We start from the raw sequence: 17,906 nt of genomic DNA on the forward strand, positions 1-17,906 counted from the left end.
TGACTGATGTGATCTACTTGGACTTGTGCAAAGCACTTGACTCTGTCCTACACGACATCCTTGTCTCTAAGCAGGAGAGACATGGATGTGATGGATGGACTGCTTGGTGGATAAGGAAAAGATGCTCAGAGGGCTGCAGCACCTCTCCTATGAAGGCAGGCTGAGGGAGCTGGGCTTGTTCAGCCTGGAGAAGAGAAGGCTCCAGGGAGACCTTAGTGCAGCCTTCTAGAACCTAAAGGGGCTGACAACAAAGCTGGAGAGGGGCTTTTTACAAGGGGCAGTAGTGACAAGGCAGTAGGACAAGGAGGAATGGCTTTAAGCTGAAAAAGATTAGATTTAGATTAGATGTCAGGAAGAAATTCTTTGCTGTGAGGGCAATGAGGCGCTGGCACAGGCTGCCCAGGGAAGTGTGGATGCCCCATCCCTGGAAGTGTTCAAGGCCAGGCTGGACAGGACTGGGAGCAACCTGGTCTGGTGGGAGGTATCCCTGCCCATGGTGGGAGAGGTGGAACTGGATGATCTTTAAGGTCCCTTCCAACCCAAACCATTCTGTGATTCTATGACTCTATTGTATCCTGCAAGAACCACTTAGCTATTCAGGGAACTTCTCCTTTTTCTTCTCCCAGTTTCCAGGTAAAGGATTTACCCCAAGCTGTGGAGGCCTTTTAGAATGAACAGGGAAGAAGAAAGATGTTCACATAGCTACGGTTTGCCCTGGTGTTTTGTAGAGGAATGAAGGAAGTGGGTTGATTAACATTGATAATATGCAGCTGTGGCCCTGCTGCAAAGGCAGTGGGTTGATTGACATGGATGATGTGCAGCTGTAGCTCATTCCCACTAAGTGCTTAAATAGCCCTGAGGAGTCTGGGGGAGGTGGTTGGGTAGGAGTGGAGCAGTGTGGTTTGGCTTCTTGAGGAAGGAGAAACAGCACAGACTGTAGAATCTGACTGATAGTAAAAGCCTTGTTGCAGCCTTGCAGGTCTTGCTTGTGCTGTGATGATTGGTGCCCTGTGTGAGGCACAATGAGTTGGTCTCCAGCTGCAAAGGTGTTCTGATTTGGATCTCACGTGAGAAGCAGCCTGGCCTTGTAGTGTTTGTTGCTGTGGGCCTTGAAAGGAGTCCAGACCAGCATGAGGAAACAATCATATTTGTTTTGTAAATATTACTCCAGATGTCTGTCTGTGAGATTACTCCAGACAAATGTGCTTTCACTTGAAGTTGAACTCTTGACTTACTACATGCTCCTCTTTAGGTGAGTGCTATGGAGAGGTGCTTGCACAGGGTGGAGGCAGCATGGTCAATGTTTTGCACTGGGATGGGCCTGGCATGCTTTGCTTGACTTAATTTGTAGTTTAGCTTTCTTCATATTCTGTTTCATGTCTTTGCTGTCCTCCCTCTCCAGGGACAGCCCTTGTGATAAGCAGTGTAATTGCTAGTGATCCCTTGTCTCAGGGATGTTTGACCCAAAAGCTATGGATGGGACTGCTTGCTGCATTCAGAAGGATGCAGTTGGACCCCTTTGCTCTATCTGAAGTGTTTTGCTTCATCTGAAATGCTTTGGTCTATCTAAGTCTGGATTTTCCTCCAGCTACAGGGTGGTCCTTGAGCAATTATTGAACTAGAAAGTTTTGCAGGTTTCAGAGAACAGAGTTGTAATGCTTGAGAAACTGTCTAGCTTGGACAAACATTCTTTCTTATTGAAATGTGGTTGTGATCCTTACTCTGAAGACACAGGTCATGTGCTTATGGAAGTTTTGTTCCTGTAGCAGCTTTACATTTGCACCAGAATTACTAAAGGAAACCAGTCACTTAGCACATCACCCCAGTAGCTTCAATCTGATCTAAACATCTTTTACCTCTGGAAGGGGAAGCTGCATCCTCATTGCCATGTCCATCTGCTCACCTTGTCTCCCGTCCTTGTATGCAAAAGGAGAGCAGGAACCTAATCTAGCAAAAAAACTAACCTGGATGAGAAAAACAAAAAAAGCAGGGAAAAATTTCTGCAAGGTCATTTATACACTAACACACTCACAAAAGAAGCAGGAGAATCATGTGGCTGAGGGCTGAGGAGGCAGAAGGACCACCCTCTTCAGTAGCATCACCTACTTACATCCAATTAATATGACCACAGAACTGCTTTGCTTGGCCTTGATTAGCTTGGTGCAGAAATAAATTTTTAAAAAAATAAAATAAAAAAGCTGTTCCAGCAAGCATAGCTGAGTATCAAATTTGCTAACAGAAGTATTCCCATGGAAGGCAGTGAGTGAGTAAATAAATAGAAATTGCTTTACCTACAGGAGAGTAGTTCATACTGCTATAAATATTATACCCTGCCATATTGCCAGGTTTCAATACCAAAAGGTAGTAAATATTGCATAAGTTATCAGGGGAGTTTCAGTATTGCAAACCACATGTGTTAAAGAAACCACAAATGAGATCTGAAAACAAACATGAGGTTGGATTAAAAAACCCACGGGTTCAAAACAAATAAATGATGTCTCTTTTTTTGCCTTTTGCCTTCAGGGCCTTCAAGGTGCAAAGTGCTGTTGTTGCCTCTTCTATACAAAAAGGGAGGCAGTGATCTTTCATTAAAAGGCAGATGAAATTCCTACCTAATCAAATGGTTCAAGAACCTGGGGCTTTAAAGATTGATGATAAAATGCTGTACTTCTGCTAAAACTGAAACAACTGGATACAGAAGCACTTATTTCAGAGGATGCTCATTTTCTGTGGCAAGAGCTACCAGGATGCCACAACTAGCAGCGCTAATTTTAGAGATATAACTTCAGTGGTTATCACAGGATTTCCCAAACTAAGACCTGTTTGAGCAAGCCTAAATACATGATAAATACTGTAACTTATTCAGTGTAGACAGTTTGATTATTTAGAGACTGTTCAATGTGCCAAGGAATTTGGCATACTGAAATCAAGGCAAGTTTCCTGGACTAGTTGGACTTTTAAATCTTCCTAAGGGCAATACTGGACATCAGAGAGATGGCACCCACTTGTGTAGACCTCCACCCTGCTTTCCAAAAAAAGAAAACAAGTTGTTCTAAGCATATCCAGATTTTCTAATTTTAAATAACTTTTTTTTCTTGAAGAGTAATCAGATTTTCCCAACATCTAAGTTGCCCTGTTACAAACACACAAAAAGGAGTTATTAAAAAAAAAATAGTTTATCATTTCAACTCTTTTTGAATTGGTCAAGCAGAAAATTTCTAATTATGACATATGGGAAAGGGCTTTTAAATTAAATATTTATTTTTGATGAATTAAAATAAGCAGGCATGAAATATCCAAGGATCTGTGTTTCATGTGAGGGACATAGTAATGCTGGTGTTCAGAGCTAATACATCTGTCCTCAGCTCCTTCAAAGATCATGTGTCACCTCCCACATCAAGTCTGATAGAATGGAAACACTGCAACAGAAAAGGTAGTTACTAGTAAAAAAGCTAGATTTGGACACTGTCACACACCTATTTCTACAGAAGTGCTATTTTGAAAGCCACTGTTTAATGTGACTTCAGTTAGACTTAAGCAGATGCTTAAAGTTAACCATCTGCTTAATCGCTGCTAGGATTAGGGATGGGTTTAAATAGAGCTTTTACTTCTTCCTCAACATAGTGCCACTTTTTTTTTTGCTTTAATAAAGCATTTATGCCCATGGTTCACTTTAAGGGCTTGAAGAGTGCTAGTGACTTCACTTATATGCTTAAAGTTAAGAATATGATCAGTGGTAGATTGTATCTGGATCTTAATTGTGTATGAAGTACTGGCCCAAAGCCATGTTTAGCAGTTAACAAGCACGCAAACAAGTCTGGTGTCTAGGAATAGAAAATGCCAGAAATCAGCAAAAGGATGAAATAAACTTCAAACAATCAGGGCACGCACGTTCTTGTTACTGGTCCCTGGCTGGGAGCTGTGTGATATAAAATCCCTGCTTCTCTGTCCACACGCCCTGAGGCTGGCCATGTCTTGCTGGCAGATTAAGACCAAGTGAATTTCTGTAACTGGAGAGTGATTTAAAACCAATTTATAACTTAAGAATCTGATTATCGTGATCACCCTGTTGGTTATAATGTGGCACATTTATCACTCCTAAGCCAGAACAGAGGCTGGAAAAGCCCTGCTGGCCTCTGGACTGCTCCGTGGAAGCTGACAGCCCACCCTCCTCGCTGTGGCCTCCGGGCATCCTCCTGGTTTGCCCTGGGTGAAGGGGTGACACTGATTCTGAGCGATTTGATTCCATGGAAATCCAAATCACACTTTTTTTTTTTCTGTGAATTATGCTTGTAGAGTAACAAGCAAGGAGGTTTCTGCACTTACCTTTCTGCTAATTCTTGTGGTTTTTTCAGTATAAAGAGAGCGTAAGACAGGACAGCAGTGTAGAGGGTCTTTGGCTTCTGATCTCAAGGTGGAAGCCCAGTCTGCCCCCGCTGGAGAACCCTTCTTGCAGTGATTTCATCCTCACCTTTTTTTTCTCTTTATGAAAGAGGGGAAACCAGGGGGAGGACTTTGTGTTCCCTTTCCTTCTTCCTGCCAATACCATGGGGTTAAAAACGACCATGTGTTTCTTCCAAAGGTATTAGCATAATTATCTCTCCACTCTGAATGTGCAATAGCTGGCTGTGTTCCACAAAAAAATTGCATTTAACTAATCCTGCTTTAGAAACCCATACTATTTATATCTTCTAAAATCAACTTCATCTTCAGAAATGCCCTTTAAAGGACACATTTTGTTCTATTCTGACCATATGTTTTCACAGTGATCTGTGTATTTTAAATGTGTTTCCAAAGGTTAGCATCCAGGACTGCTCCCCCAGATGCTGTTTGTGCATTGCTGTCTAACGTTAGTCATGCAGCCTGCTCAGCTGTTTGATTTTTTGAGCAAACCAGTCCATATTTATCTAATTACTTTGTGTTTGGGAAGTCACTGTGAAGTTCTTAAACACAGAGGGGATCCCAGGCACTGACTGTCAACACCAGCTAAGTTTGTTCTGTGGGGTTTGCCACCAGCCATGCAGAGCTTTCTCTCCCAGAAAGTCCTTGCTCTTTCTCTTCATCTGGGTTTCATCTATTCATTTTACCCCTGGTTTCTCCTGATTTATGCTGGAACGTGTGAGAACAGGCAGCGCTAAGTAAATTAAAGCCAAAGAAAATCAGAGCGAATAAAAGATGGAATGCTATGGACAGATTTTAAGGTGTAGATCAAAAGTGAGTTCAAACATTCCCATTTGGGGGGGTCACTGCAGTTACTGCTCTTTAAAAGCAGAGGCATTGGCATTGATAAACTCCCGTGCAGGGTATGTCCCTTTTCCAGAGCCTTCTGCTGGTGAGCCTAGCAAGGCTCTGTCAACGTTGGGAAAAGCTGCCCTTTTTGATAGGCCTCATACTCTGTTGCCCACACAGTGGAAAAAAATTCTTCATCAAGAAAACAGCCTTTCCAAAGATGCCTCAAAAGGCATCAGTTTCCTTGGAGAGAGAGATTTGCAGCTCTGTGTAACCTTTATCTTCACTGCAGCATTGCTGTTTTTTTAAAGTAACATTTTAGCCAAGATTGGGAAATCATCTTGTGGTTTTGTTTTTCTGTAAGTGTAGTTTTGAGCTATAGTTGATCAAAAACAAAAGTTGTATTTTCCTCATACCAAGCTCTTCTAGACAGTTTGGTTTTGCAGTTTGGCACTGTGATGCTTTTGAAAGAGTCAGTGAGTATCTACATAAATGCACCGAGACGGAGACATGTGCTTGTGCGCAGGGAGTTCATGGGTGGGCACGGCTTACAGGGTGCTTGTTCCAGCACTGGTGTAAGGGCTGTGTGGGAGGAAGGGAATCCACCGTGAATGAGTGTGTGAGTTTGCACGTGCTTTCGACAGAGGAGACATTTCTGTGAGTGAAGCTGAAGCTCTGTTGTACAAGATAGTCCTCCTCACGCTGCCCATTTTTGCTCAGCTATTTGGAGGAGAAGGATTATTTTCCACATGTCTTTTGGTGCAGGTCAGTCAGCTATGCTGGTTTCCCAGAGATGTAACCTCCAGAACTTCAGTGCCCACTGCAGCCATTCCCACCTGTGGCTGTACGTTCACCTCCTCCTTGAATTCTTACAAGTTCCTTTAAGCCTCCATGTCCTATAGCCTTAAAAAAACAAATAAACAATACCCATTGCTGTGAAGCAGTTATGGCTGCAATGCACACATCTGCCTGTTGCGAAGTCACAAAGATGAAGAAGTGAAATGACTCCTGTCCCCACTAATGCCCTGCTTTTGTGCCAGGTGGTACATAGATGTACGCATCAGCATCTACATGCAGATAGCACACGTACTCCTATGTTACATGCCAGTAGATATACCTGCACACTCAAATTAAAAAAAACCTTGCTGATAAAACCCAGTTTCTGCAGCAAGGCCATCAGTAAAATCCAAGCTTTCCATTGGGAACTTGCTTAGTCAGAAGCAAGTACATGACAAAAGTCATGTACTTCATACAGAGTGATGGTTTCTGCCATTCCCTTCTTTCTAGTAGACCAAACTCTTCCTGTAGCTACATACAAGTACTTACAGTTTAGAAAGACTTCCTTTTTGACTGTAAAAACAAGAGGTCAACAAGTAGCAAATGACTGACTTGAAGTTCCCTGTGAAATGTTAACTCATACAGTTTTAAGTTACTTCTAAATAAAATATGCCTTGAGCACAGTTTGAACAGAGCAGCTCTGGGCGTGAGTCACTGCTGTCCCGCGAGGGAGGGACATGTGTGGCACCTGAGATGTGAGGAACACCAGGCATGAGTGACAGCCCCAGGAGATGGGCAGGGTAGGCACTGACCGGCATCCAGGTCACCCAGACTCTTCTGTCACCTCTGCCAGGGGGTTCCTGCAGCCAAGAGCACCGTGCAGGTCCTGCTGACCAGCCTGCGGTGGCTCCAGGTGTCAGAAGCAGCAGCCTCCTGCCTGCCCCTGCTGTGCCAGCAGTGACAGCTTCAGCCTCCCTCGGTGCTGCTGCCCAGGAGGGTGCAGAGTGGGGCGGGCCGGGGGGGAGCCGCTGTCAGGGGATGCTGGGGCACCCCTGGGAGGCTCTGCTGGTGTAGGTGAAACCCCAGGGCACACCTCGTGGGAAAGGCCTGGAGGAGGCTGGGTCAGTCAGTCAATCAAAACCTTTTGAAGTTGCTTCAGTTTCTTGTTCCTTAAGTTTCAAACACCTGCAACATGATGTGCAAGAGTGTTGAGCTCTAGTGAGCTGCCCCAGGCAGGGTATGCTCATGCCGCTGCACCCGGCAGGGTTGTGATGGACAGTAACAAGCCTGGGGTTGAGCTGGGCTGGGGGAGCATTTCCAGTCCTCCTTGTGTTACTGCATGGCTGCAGAGAAGTGATTCCACCTGCTTTCTTCATCTTCCCCACATGTGAACCAGGAACAGTTGCACCTGCTTTACCTTCCCCACAAAAGAGGTATGATTAATTAGCATCTGATTTATGCTTGCAAAATCCTATTAAAAGTCCCCTGTGTGATCTGAAAAATCTGACCTGAGTGTTCCACAGCTGTTCCTTAAAAGTACTAAAACCTTGCAGATGCGAGTACAATTGCTCTCTGGCTCAGCCTAAATCTGGGGCTGATGGACCCCACCCCACCTGCGATGGGAGGCTGGAAGCTGTTTGTGAGGCTTAGATGAGTGCTAGAGGAAAGCCTGCATGGAAAATAACAGTTCCATAATCAGTGCAGGATTTGGATGGTGTGGGATACTAAAGAACAGGGCCATTCACCGCTTAATGAGGATTAAAATAACTCTTGAGTAGCTGCCTTATTCCCCGAGCATCCTGTTCAATGAATGAGTCACAGGATTACAGTTGAAAAATAGGCTAGAATGGTAGAACAAAAACCTGACATAAGGAATATCAAATTAAGGGTTTGGGGACAGCCTTTAATCTGGCATTTGCAACCCTTTTAATGGCTGACATGCTGACTTTACTAGTAGCTTAATTTTGGGTTTTGTCTTGCGTGCCCCTTGCTACAGTCCCTTTTTTTTGGGGTCAGTTCATTTAGGTATCGTTAGCCAGGTGCAGGAACACTCTGCAAGCAGGATATGCACAGCCTAAAAGTATAAAGTAATTAGTTATTGGCTAACGTACATGAAAGACAGCTGGGATTTAATGATCTATTAGGCTAAGTATTCATATGCTCATCACCTGTGATAAGGCACTGCAGAGTCCTGGCTGGCTGGGTAAGCCTTCCTGAGCAGAGGACTGTGGCTTGGCCTCCCCAGTTGCCTGGGAGGACCCCCAGTGCTGGAAGCTGCCACCTGTCACCATCTCAGTCCATCCTAAACTAAAGGGAAAAGCTTTTGCAGAGCAAAGGACTGATGCCTGCTCCCCTTGCCCGGGCACCCTGCTCAGCTTTGCTTGACCAGCACAGCAGCAGTTAAAGGACATTTGCCCAAGGGTTCCCCTCTGGACTGCAAATTATAAGTAGAAAATGCCAGAGGGGTGCAGGCGGATGATAAATGAGTAGTTATATGCTGAAAGTGTTTACGTTCTCATGGCTAGGTTTTTGGTCTGCTTTCCTCCTTGCCTTTGTGGTCTGCATTTCTTTCAGTTCCTACAGCCTGAAGTCTTTTGTCGTCTTTAAGTAGTCTGGAAGATTAGCTGTTGAAAGGGATTTTCACGGCATTAGTGTGGATGCCGAACAGTTATCTTGTCATCAAAAAAATAAACCGCTTGTTGCATCCTTCTCTGAAAACCTTAGCTGGGGAGTAAAGGTTGAAGGTAGGCAAACGCTGAGGTTGCTGAAAAGACCAGAGGGGCAGAAGGTGAGAAATAGCATTTCACAGGCTGATTGCTCCTGTTCAGTCCTTTTCTTTTGTCCTGTTGACTATAGGTTTCAGAGCAGTTTCTAATGTTTTAAGAAATGCTGTAAAACTAATGCAAAATATTGCATGACTGTCAGAACCGTCATATATCTGTAATATAGTTGGCATATATTAAAAATATCCTTGCTTTGCAGTTTTTATAAGGAATTTTATTAGGGAAGACAGGCTGGAAAATACAGCATTTTCTTTCCATATTCTGACAGTTGATATTTTTTCCATTATAGAACACAATAAATCTAGGTTTTATTAACAATAAAAAAGATACAAAATCCCTGAGACTGAAAAAATACACCCTAGAGAAGACTAAAACCAAGTACCAAAGGAAAGGTTAAGTCCTTACACAAAAAGATTGTTTCTTAAGAGGATCTCCTGGGCAAGATGTGCAATGGGAACTCTTTGGGGACTATTTAGTTTTCTTCATCAGTTACCTGGGGTTTTGTACCTCGAGACATCTGTCTGAGCCCTGACTCCAGGCACAGCAGAAACCACCTCATCCTGCAGGACACGCCTGGTCTGACCAAGGTGTCAGGACCTGAACCCCCCTGGCTGTCTGCATGCCTTCCCCCCGGTTGCAAAGGGGCTAGGAGCACTGGTTTCCCTTCTGGCAGCAAAATGTCTCGTTCTTTCTGCTGGTTGTTGTATCTGATCTCTCCCCCAGCTGTGCTCAGAAATTTCGTATTGTGGTCTGGCAATTCAGCGCACTGTGAATCCTTTATTTCCCTAATGGAGTTTCCTCCTAAATAGCTTTGAACTCAGATCTTTGTCTCTACAATAGATATGCTTCTGCCTAACTGGCACTTCACAATTAACAGCATTATCTTGTTAAACCTGAAGAGGTGCAGGATGGCTCAACCATCATTTTAAAGCTTTTTATTGCTTAGAACGTGTTTACAATAGGCTACAGAAGTGGGAAATGGTGCTGCATTCAGATGCCTGATTAGCTCAGCCACATGAAAATACCAATAACTCAGGGTTTGACTATTTTGGATGCCATTTTTTAAGCAGTAGCCTCAAAGCACCTGAGTTTTTTTCGAGGGGAAAAAAGGGAAGGGGAAAGAGAAAGTACTTGGGATGAAATGGAAAGCTGATCAGAACCAGAAGACAGTAGTTCCTATTCATGTAGACAGAGGTGCCTTCAGTGAAGACAATATTCCACCCAGGAGTGAGGTTGTGTAAGTTGACTGGACCGGAGTAGTCTGTGTTTTCAGGAGAGAGCAGCCTCTGTTGTTTCCCTTCTGGAACAATTAACGTGTCCAAGCTACATCTGCTACTGCTTTAAACGCTTGCATTTCACACACACGTGTCTCTGTCTCTGTGTAACCTTTTATCTGACAGCTCCTGCAGCGTGTGAGCAGCATTAGTTGAGAAGAAGACAAACAGTTTGGATGTTTTCTGTGATTCAATTTGTAAATCGGCTTTGCTGCAGGCAGGCTGGAAGTCCTTGCTGTCCTTAGCTACCTTGTATGACTGCACCCTACACCTGGCTGAAACCCAAAGGGACTAGCACAGGAACTACATGGTACTATACAACCCATGTGGAAGGATGGAGACCTGCTTGGGGAAATAGCTGACTTTCTAAGGCTTTCAGGGGAGAAGTACCAGCAGGACAAGGGCAGATGTACTCAGCACTTACTGCTCTCTACAGCTACCTGAGAGAAAGTCAAGAGATGGCCTCAGGTTGTGCCAGGGGAGGTTTAGATCAGATATTAGGAAAAATGTCTTCACTGAAAGGGTGACCAGGCATTGGAACGGGCTGCCCAGGGAGGTGGTGGAATCACCATCCCTGAAGGTATTAAAACCGTGTAGATGTGGTGCTTAGAGGCATGATTTACTGGTGGTCTTGGCAATGCCAGGTAAACGGTTGTACTTGATGATGGTAAAGGTCTTTTCCAACCTAAACGATTCTACAATTCTAAGTGGCTGTATAGCAATATAGTCATGCTCAATGAACTTATCAGCTGCAAATGTCAAGGAGAGGTCATCAAAAAAATACAACAGGTTCATTACTACCTAGTTTACAACTTGGAAAAAATAGATGTCATAACTTATAAATGAGGTAATAAGTGGTCAATAAAATAACCAATAAATTATGTGATGGACACCAAGCTGAACATGAGCAAGCAATGCACCCTTGTTGCAAGGAAGGCCACCAGCATCCTGGTCTGCTGTTGGAGGAGCATTGCCAGCAGGTCAAGGAAGTGCTCAGTACTGGTGAGAAACATCTGTAAGTGCTGGGACCAGGTATGGACTCTGCAATACAGGAGACACATGGACAAGTTAGAGTGGGTCCAGTCAAAAGCCAGGAAGATGTTTAAGGTACTGGAGCATCTGTTGTGATGGGAGAGGCTGAGAGCTGGATCTTTTCAGCCTGGAGAACAGAAGGCTCAGGGGGATCTTATCAATGTATGTAAATAGTATTTATGTGTAAGTAAAGAAGATAGTGAGGCTCTTCTCAGTGGTGCCCAGTGACAGGGCAAGAGGCAATGAGCACAAAGGGTAATCCAGAAAATTCCACTTAAACATAAGAAAAAACTTCCTTAATGTGCACGTGGTTGAACACTGGAAGAGGATTTGCAGAGAAAATTTGGAGTCTCCATCCTTGGAGATACTCAAACCCCTAATGAGCACGGTCCTGGGCAACCGGCTGTAGCTAACCCTGCTTTGAGCAGGGCGTTGGACTAGATGATCTCCAGAAGTGCCTCCAGCCTCAGTGATTCTGTGCTTTTTATGAACTTGATAACAGAAAACCAGCCATAGGAGAGAAACAGTAATTCTCAGGGACAGACATCCCTGATGTACACCGTACAAACCAGCTGCCTTTGCAACCAAAACCCCTAAAGATTCTGCAGAGACTGCTCCAGATCTGTGTGTCTGGCAGTTGCAGTGGCCCCACTAGAATGAGTAAATACCAGTAATATTCGAAGTACATTTCTGTTTGACAATGTCATGAACAAAATCTGAATAAGTCTATACAGACTGCCCCAGACCGTAGTCCCACAGCTTTTCAGAAGCACAGAATAATTAGGTTATCTAAAAGAATAATTGAGTTGTTGCTTGATAAGCCTGATGATCTAGACATGTATACATGTGGAAGAGTTTTCTAGTAATAAATTGGTTTCTTAGTCACACCAAAAAAAATATGAAAGATCTAAAAGGAGTCAAAGCCAGATGACTCAGTTAAGACCTAAATGGTATTGCTGATTTTGGTAAAGGAGACCAGAAATACTGCAGCTCTTTCTTTCAGACATGTATCAGACATATCATCACATACAATCTTTTAAAATCATGTTACTGAAAAGGTCTGTTTAAACTCCAGAAAGAGTCAAAACCTAATGCAGAAATTAGTGAGCGGGGTTTTGTGTCATGCTTGCTGGGAACTAGGTGAAAAGTGTCCCATCTGATCCCATATCTCTGAAAATCCCTCCAGACAGCTACAGGGATTTCAGAAATACCCAATTTTTAATGTGCCACCCATCTTTTGCTCTAGTTTTCATATTAAAGTGAAATTAGACTATATGGAGGAACAGAAATGGAAGTAAAGTCATGGAAGCAGTTACTGCAGGATTTTGGCTCACTAAAACTAGCCAGCAGTGGAGGATCCAAAGGGAAATTCTAATGTAGGTGACCTGTATGCCGCTTATTCAAGGGCACTTCAGGCATTTATCTGAACCTGGTCTCTTTTCAAGGTTTGCTCATCACATACTGGCAGCCAGGCTAATATCCCTTATATTTTCAGCTGTCTGTGTATATAACATTTATTTTCCAGATGGAGAAGTAACTAAGCTAAGGTGTCTAGCCTGTTGTCATCCAAATAAACAACCTCTGACTTTAATCCTGGCTGTGCATAGACACTCAGCATGCTGTGCAGGGAGATGAGTTTCCAGCGAGATAAAGTAGCAGCCAACATGAACTTCTCAGAAACAAATCATGTCAAACAAATCTTATTTTTATTTTCCACTGTGTTTTGTGGCCAGGAGGAAACAACTTATATTAAGGATCATGACGTTAGCAAGATTTTCAGTAGTTTCTGGGAAAGTAATGTGAGACTAATTTGAGAAGCATGTTCTGAATGAACCTCTATGGGGTAGGTGCCACAACAGCTGACTAAACACAAAAGGTAACTAAATATCCGTAGGAGGCTGAATTGATGTGGTTCTGCATTTAGCCTTTTTGTTACTGGTGGAAAAGGAATTTGCTTATTAAATTTGCAGATGATATGAAGATTGGATGACCATAAGTCTATTAGAGGATGGGATTGGAATTTAAAATGTTCTTGACAAATTGGATAAATAGGCTGAAAATAAATTGATTAAGTGGAGAAAAATGCTATGCATTGGACTGAAACAGGAATACTAAAAAGCTTTGTATATGTTGGAGAATGATTTGACAGGTAGCAGTTCTCTGGAAAAGCAATAAGGAATCATGAAGTATCACAAACTTTGTGAATCAGGCAAAAATAATACCATGCAAGTTTGTGTGAACAAGAGTAGATGACTGGGAAAAACCCAGCCACTCCACCCTGTACTGGTAAGGTCTCTCCTCAGAAACATGCCCCAGACTGCGCCCCAGACTTGAGAAGGATGTAGGTCAACTGGAGAGAACCCAGGAGGCTAGAATGACAATAACCGAAAGCAAAGCAAGTTTTGTAGGGAAACATAAAGGAAATGGCATTGTTTAGCCTGAAGAATGAAGTTAAGAGAACACATAGCAACAGCTTTGTCATAAAGAGCTACTGCAGAAATAAAGGGGATTTTCTCCATGTCCCTGGTAGAGAAGAAAGAAACAATTGCCCTAAAATGCAGTAAGAAAGACCTAATGAAACAGATCTTCTGGGGAGAAAATGAAATATCAGTGATAGGTTTCTAAGAATAGCAGACTAGATGTCAGACTAGCCCATCCTGCACTGGGAGAGCATGAGGTGCAAGAAGATTTCTTGAAATCTCTTCTCACATTTCCATACATTCTATACATTTCCATAATGGGTTGTAAAGATCCAGACAAAGTTCATTCCTTCTTGAAGGCTTGTCTGGAAGCTAGAGATGATAGAAGCCTATCAGCAGTCACTTCTTTAATGGTTTTATTACAGTGAGAAAGAGAGAAGGTTGTTTTCCCACCCAAATGGTAGTTACTAACCTCAGTGCTAGATCCTTCCTCCTACTTTGCAGCGCAGTGCATTTAATGCTGAATGCATCAGGTCTTACAGGATTCCCACTTCTCAGGGGAAAAAGATCTAGAGCCCATGTGCAGCTATTTAACTCTACTCCCTGCATTTATGAGGCCACTTATTTGATCTTTCCCTGTACTCACACAGGACATTGTTGTTGTGGTGTGGTCACAGTGGGAGAGACTGGTTTTTGTATAGCTGGGGTTAAGATGCCGAAAACTTCTATGCTGGATGGAGGGGGAGCAGTGGAGTAGGGGCTGCAGGTTCCAGCAGCTCCCAGGAACACACTGCTGATGTTGGTACACCAGCTGTGGTTTGGTCCTGTCTGGACATGCTTCTTACCTTTGCAGATAACTCTAATTTGCAGGCTCAGCAGAAGGGGAGCAGCTTCCCATTATCATGTTCTTCGTGCATCTGGAATTTTAAGTGAACTACATAACAGAATCTTCTGCTTTCTTAAGCATTTTCTTCTCCTTTCTTTAATCATGCTGAGATTTCCTGTGAATACTGTGAGCTGTAATTATCATCTGCAGATCGTGGGTATGCTAAGCTGTTTCTTAAAGGAGTTTTTTTTCTGTGAATTTCAGATGACCAAGAACAAAATTATAATCACCTGATACTAAACAGTGCCACCCAGACACCTACACATGGTAAGAGAAAACAAAGAGCAAAATTACACATGTTGTAACTTTCCTCTGCCAGCCAGTAACATTTACTGGTATCAAAGTATGTTTAATGTTAATAGAAATGTTCCTATGGCAATGATGCATGAATGATGGTTTCCATTAACATTAAACGTGGGACCATATTTTTAAATGGTGTGCACAATGAAATATGGCCTAGTCTTTTAAATTTTACCTGTCATCCTTGTGTTTCCTCACGTCTGATTGCTCCTTTCCCCCTTTTACATCAGCAAAGTGCTGTTAGATTTAACTGGCCAAAACGGTAAAAATGATAACCAAAGAAAAGCCCATCTTATCAGCCAAGCCACTCAGCTGATAGTGCTGCTTGTGCATATTTCTGAGATAGGTTAGGACAGTGAACATGGGGCAAGCGCTCCTGAGCTGACATGGTTTTGGCATAACAATATGTGGCCAGAGTTTGGATTTGCAACTAAATCCAAGCTGCCCAGCCAACACTTGCATGGGTCTGCTTGTCTGAAGCCCCCGATCCACTGCACAATGTCTCTCTGGTTTCTAATATGCAGGATAGGTGAAGACCACGAAGCGATTCAGGACTCCATCTGCCCACTTTCATAAACAGAAGCACCTTTTTCTCAACCAGTTCCAGGGGTTGCTCTCACATCCTTCCAAATCCCCTTTATTTTACAATGGAAACTTGATGTTTCTCTGACCCAAGGAAGTTATGAAACCCAGAGCACCTTTCATGTCCCTAAACCCAGCACGGGGTGGACCAGCACTAACTTATTCCCGTAACCTCAGAAGTGACACCTCGGGAGATGCCTGGGGCAGCCTGTCACCACCACATAACCTGTCTGCCCATCCCTCCAAAGGGTGAGAGCAGCCCTTCCAGAGTTCCTCCAGAGCTTCCCTGGGTCTGGTCTTTGCACCCAGACAGCATCCTAAGTGTCAATACCCCTTCTGTGCTCTTGCTGAGCTCTGAAAAAACATGATTTTCATGATTTTCATTTGTCTTACCTCTGCACGTGGTTCAGCATGTTTACTGGCATCTCTCTATCCAGTCCTCCTGACCTAACAAACTTGGGGATGCCCCATGTCAATCTTTAGCCAGTTTCAAGAGTTCAGACACTATTTGAAGATACTCCTTTTCCTTTCCCTTTGTCTCCACCATCTTATCCCAGCCTGTAGATGTTTCTTCACTTCCTCCATGGCCAGAAACCCTGCCCCTCTCTGCTCAGCCCTGTCCCCCCAGCCCTCCTCTGCCCTAGCTCCTACCTCCTTTTGGTTTCCTTGGCCTCAGACTGGCAGCAGAGGGTGGCAGCATCTCCCTCCCTGCATCCTGGCAATCACAGACCCCGGTCAGATCACCTGCAGCTTCCTGGCTCCACTCAAATCCAGACCAGTCACTGCCACCCAAATCAGTGGTTCCCCCATCTCTGTCCAACCTCTGAGTGAACCCTCAGGTCTCTGCTTTCTTCTCCCATCTGCTGGTCCCTTGTCTTGGTCTTGTCCTTGTTCTTCCCTCCACCCTTTTACCCTTTGAATGTGATATATTCTTCCAGCATTTGCAGCTGGAACCTTCCTTCTGCTGGGGAGCCAGTAAGTGATGGGCAAATATCATCTTAATATACACGTCTTGCAGCTCTGAATCTCTGTCGTCTTTGTTATTCTTTTTGTTCTGGCTTTTGTTTTTAATTCTGCAACTTCATCCTGATAACTATTCTGGAATTGATTATTGTGCATTTGTGCTCTTGTACAGAGATTTTCGTGCTGCTTGGCTGCAGAAAAGGGTGGGAGAACAAATGCCCTTGAAAAGGTCACCTGAAACCTTTGGTGTTTCTGCTTCCTGGAGGGTGGGTCTGGCAGCTCCATGGCCTGCAAGTTATTTTAAGTTTTAAGACTACGTTATTAGGGTGGGTTGTTTTTTTTTCTGTCTCCCAAAAAACACAGGAGAAATAACGTCAGCTTTAAACCTGGCAGTAACACGGGAGTATTTACTGAACCTGAATTGACAGCCTCAAATGATCTTTAGACGACTTATTTTGTTTCCTTTTTTACCTTCCTGAGAAAAAGAGAAGAAAAAGGTGGAGTAAGAGGGTTTGTAATTGCATCGCCTTCTCTCTGGTGTTACTACTTGTTCAAATGTAGCACGTGCTGGGCTCTGAGAGCTGCCCCAGCAGAGCCAGGTGGGTCCCGTTTACCCTTGTTGCTGCCCAGACGTTTTAATGTAGCTCCGTCATCGGGTCCCTATTGCACCGAGTAACTCAAGGTAACAACATGTGCTAAACCAGTTAAACTTCCTTCTGGCCCTCACAGATGCTTTTCATTTTAATGTACTTGAAAGACCAAAATCAAAGCAGATACACTCACAGTCTGGATTAGAAACTTTCACTTTTTTTCTCCACTCGTTTCTTGCATTTACTTTCTCTCAGTAGTTGTACAAAGTGACTTGAATGATCTGACTACAAATAACCGCATGATTCCGAGTTATATTTTATTTCTAAGTTATCCATATGGTCATGGACGCTTTTGTTCGTGATATTCATTTGTGCTGTTGCTGGTGAGCCATTGCTTGGTGAGTCTAAAAGATATGTGGACCTTTAAAATAAAGCACCAAAAGAGCTTGCTGTATGCATAATACTGCTGAAATTCTGAGATAGTTCAGCAACACCACAGATTTAGTTTAATTCCCTTCCTTGGTAGGACATGGGCTGCATTTTCTGTGTGATCATGCAAATTTGTAGGTGGATGGGGGTTGCCTTTATGAACACCATGTTCGTGAACTCTGTCCCTTAACCTATCTCTAGCACCCACCATGCAGTGACGCCACCTGAAAGGAGCAGAAGAGGGAAGGAAGTGAGTGTGAGGCTCAAGACATGCCCTGTGTTGCATGTGGCCTGAGTTCAGCTCACTCTTAACTGAAGTAAAACAAGCAAGAAAAGGTTTTCAGGCTGCACAGAGCAAGCAGGGCAGTGGCTGTAGGTGGCATGCCACCAAACAAATGCTTCAGCCCAAACGGCCAGAGAATCCCTTCCCTGCTGGGAGGAGCTCCCTATAGTATCCCTGAGATCTGCCCCATCCAGCAGGGATGCACTTGGCATGGTATATGTGAAGGGAAGTGTGAGCTGTTGAAAACTGGAATAGCTGTCGGGATGAGAGCTCAGCTGCTCTGGACTTGTGATCTCTCTCCTATCTCCTACTGTCATAGGAACTTCACCAGTTTCTTACCTTCTCCTATAATTCCCAT

The 17,906-nt window shown here is 43.7% G+C and overlaps 1 protein-coding gene across 3 annotated transcripts in view; it reads left to right on the plus strand.

Moving 5' to 3' along the window:
* The window catches only part of SHISA6 (shisa family member 6), a gene marked incomplete at its 3' end in the record, with an annotated part of 240,860 nt that overhangs the window by 206,223 nt on the left and 16,731 nt on the right, over positions 1-17,906 (plus strand). For all 3 annotated transcript variants that reach the window (XM_080393203.1, XM_080393204.1, XM_080393205.1), the window contains one exon: positions 14,606-14,668. In XM_080393203.1, the coding sequence (XP_080249329.1) occupies positions 14,606-14,668 (63 nt within the window). The remainder of the gene's footprint in view (positions 1-14,605; positions 14,669-17,906) is intronic.

The sequence above is a fragment of the Falco punctatus genome, assembly GCF_963210335.1.
Source record: "Falco punctatus genome assembly, chromosome: 1".
Lineage (NCBI taxonomy): Eukaryota > Metazoa > Chordata > Aves > Falconiformes > Falconidae > Falco > Falco punctatus.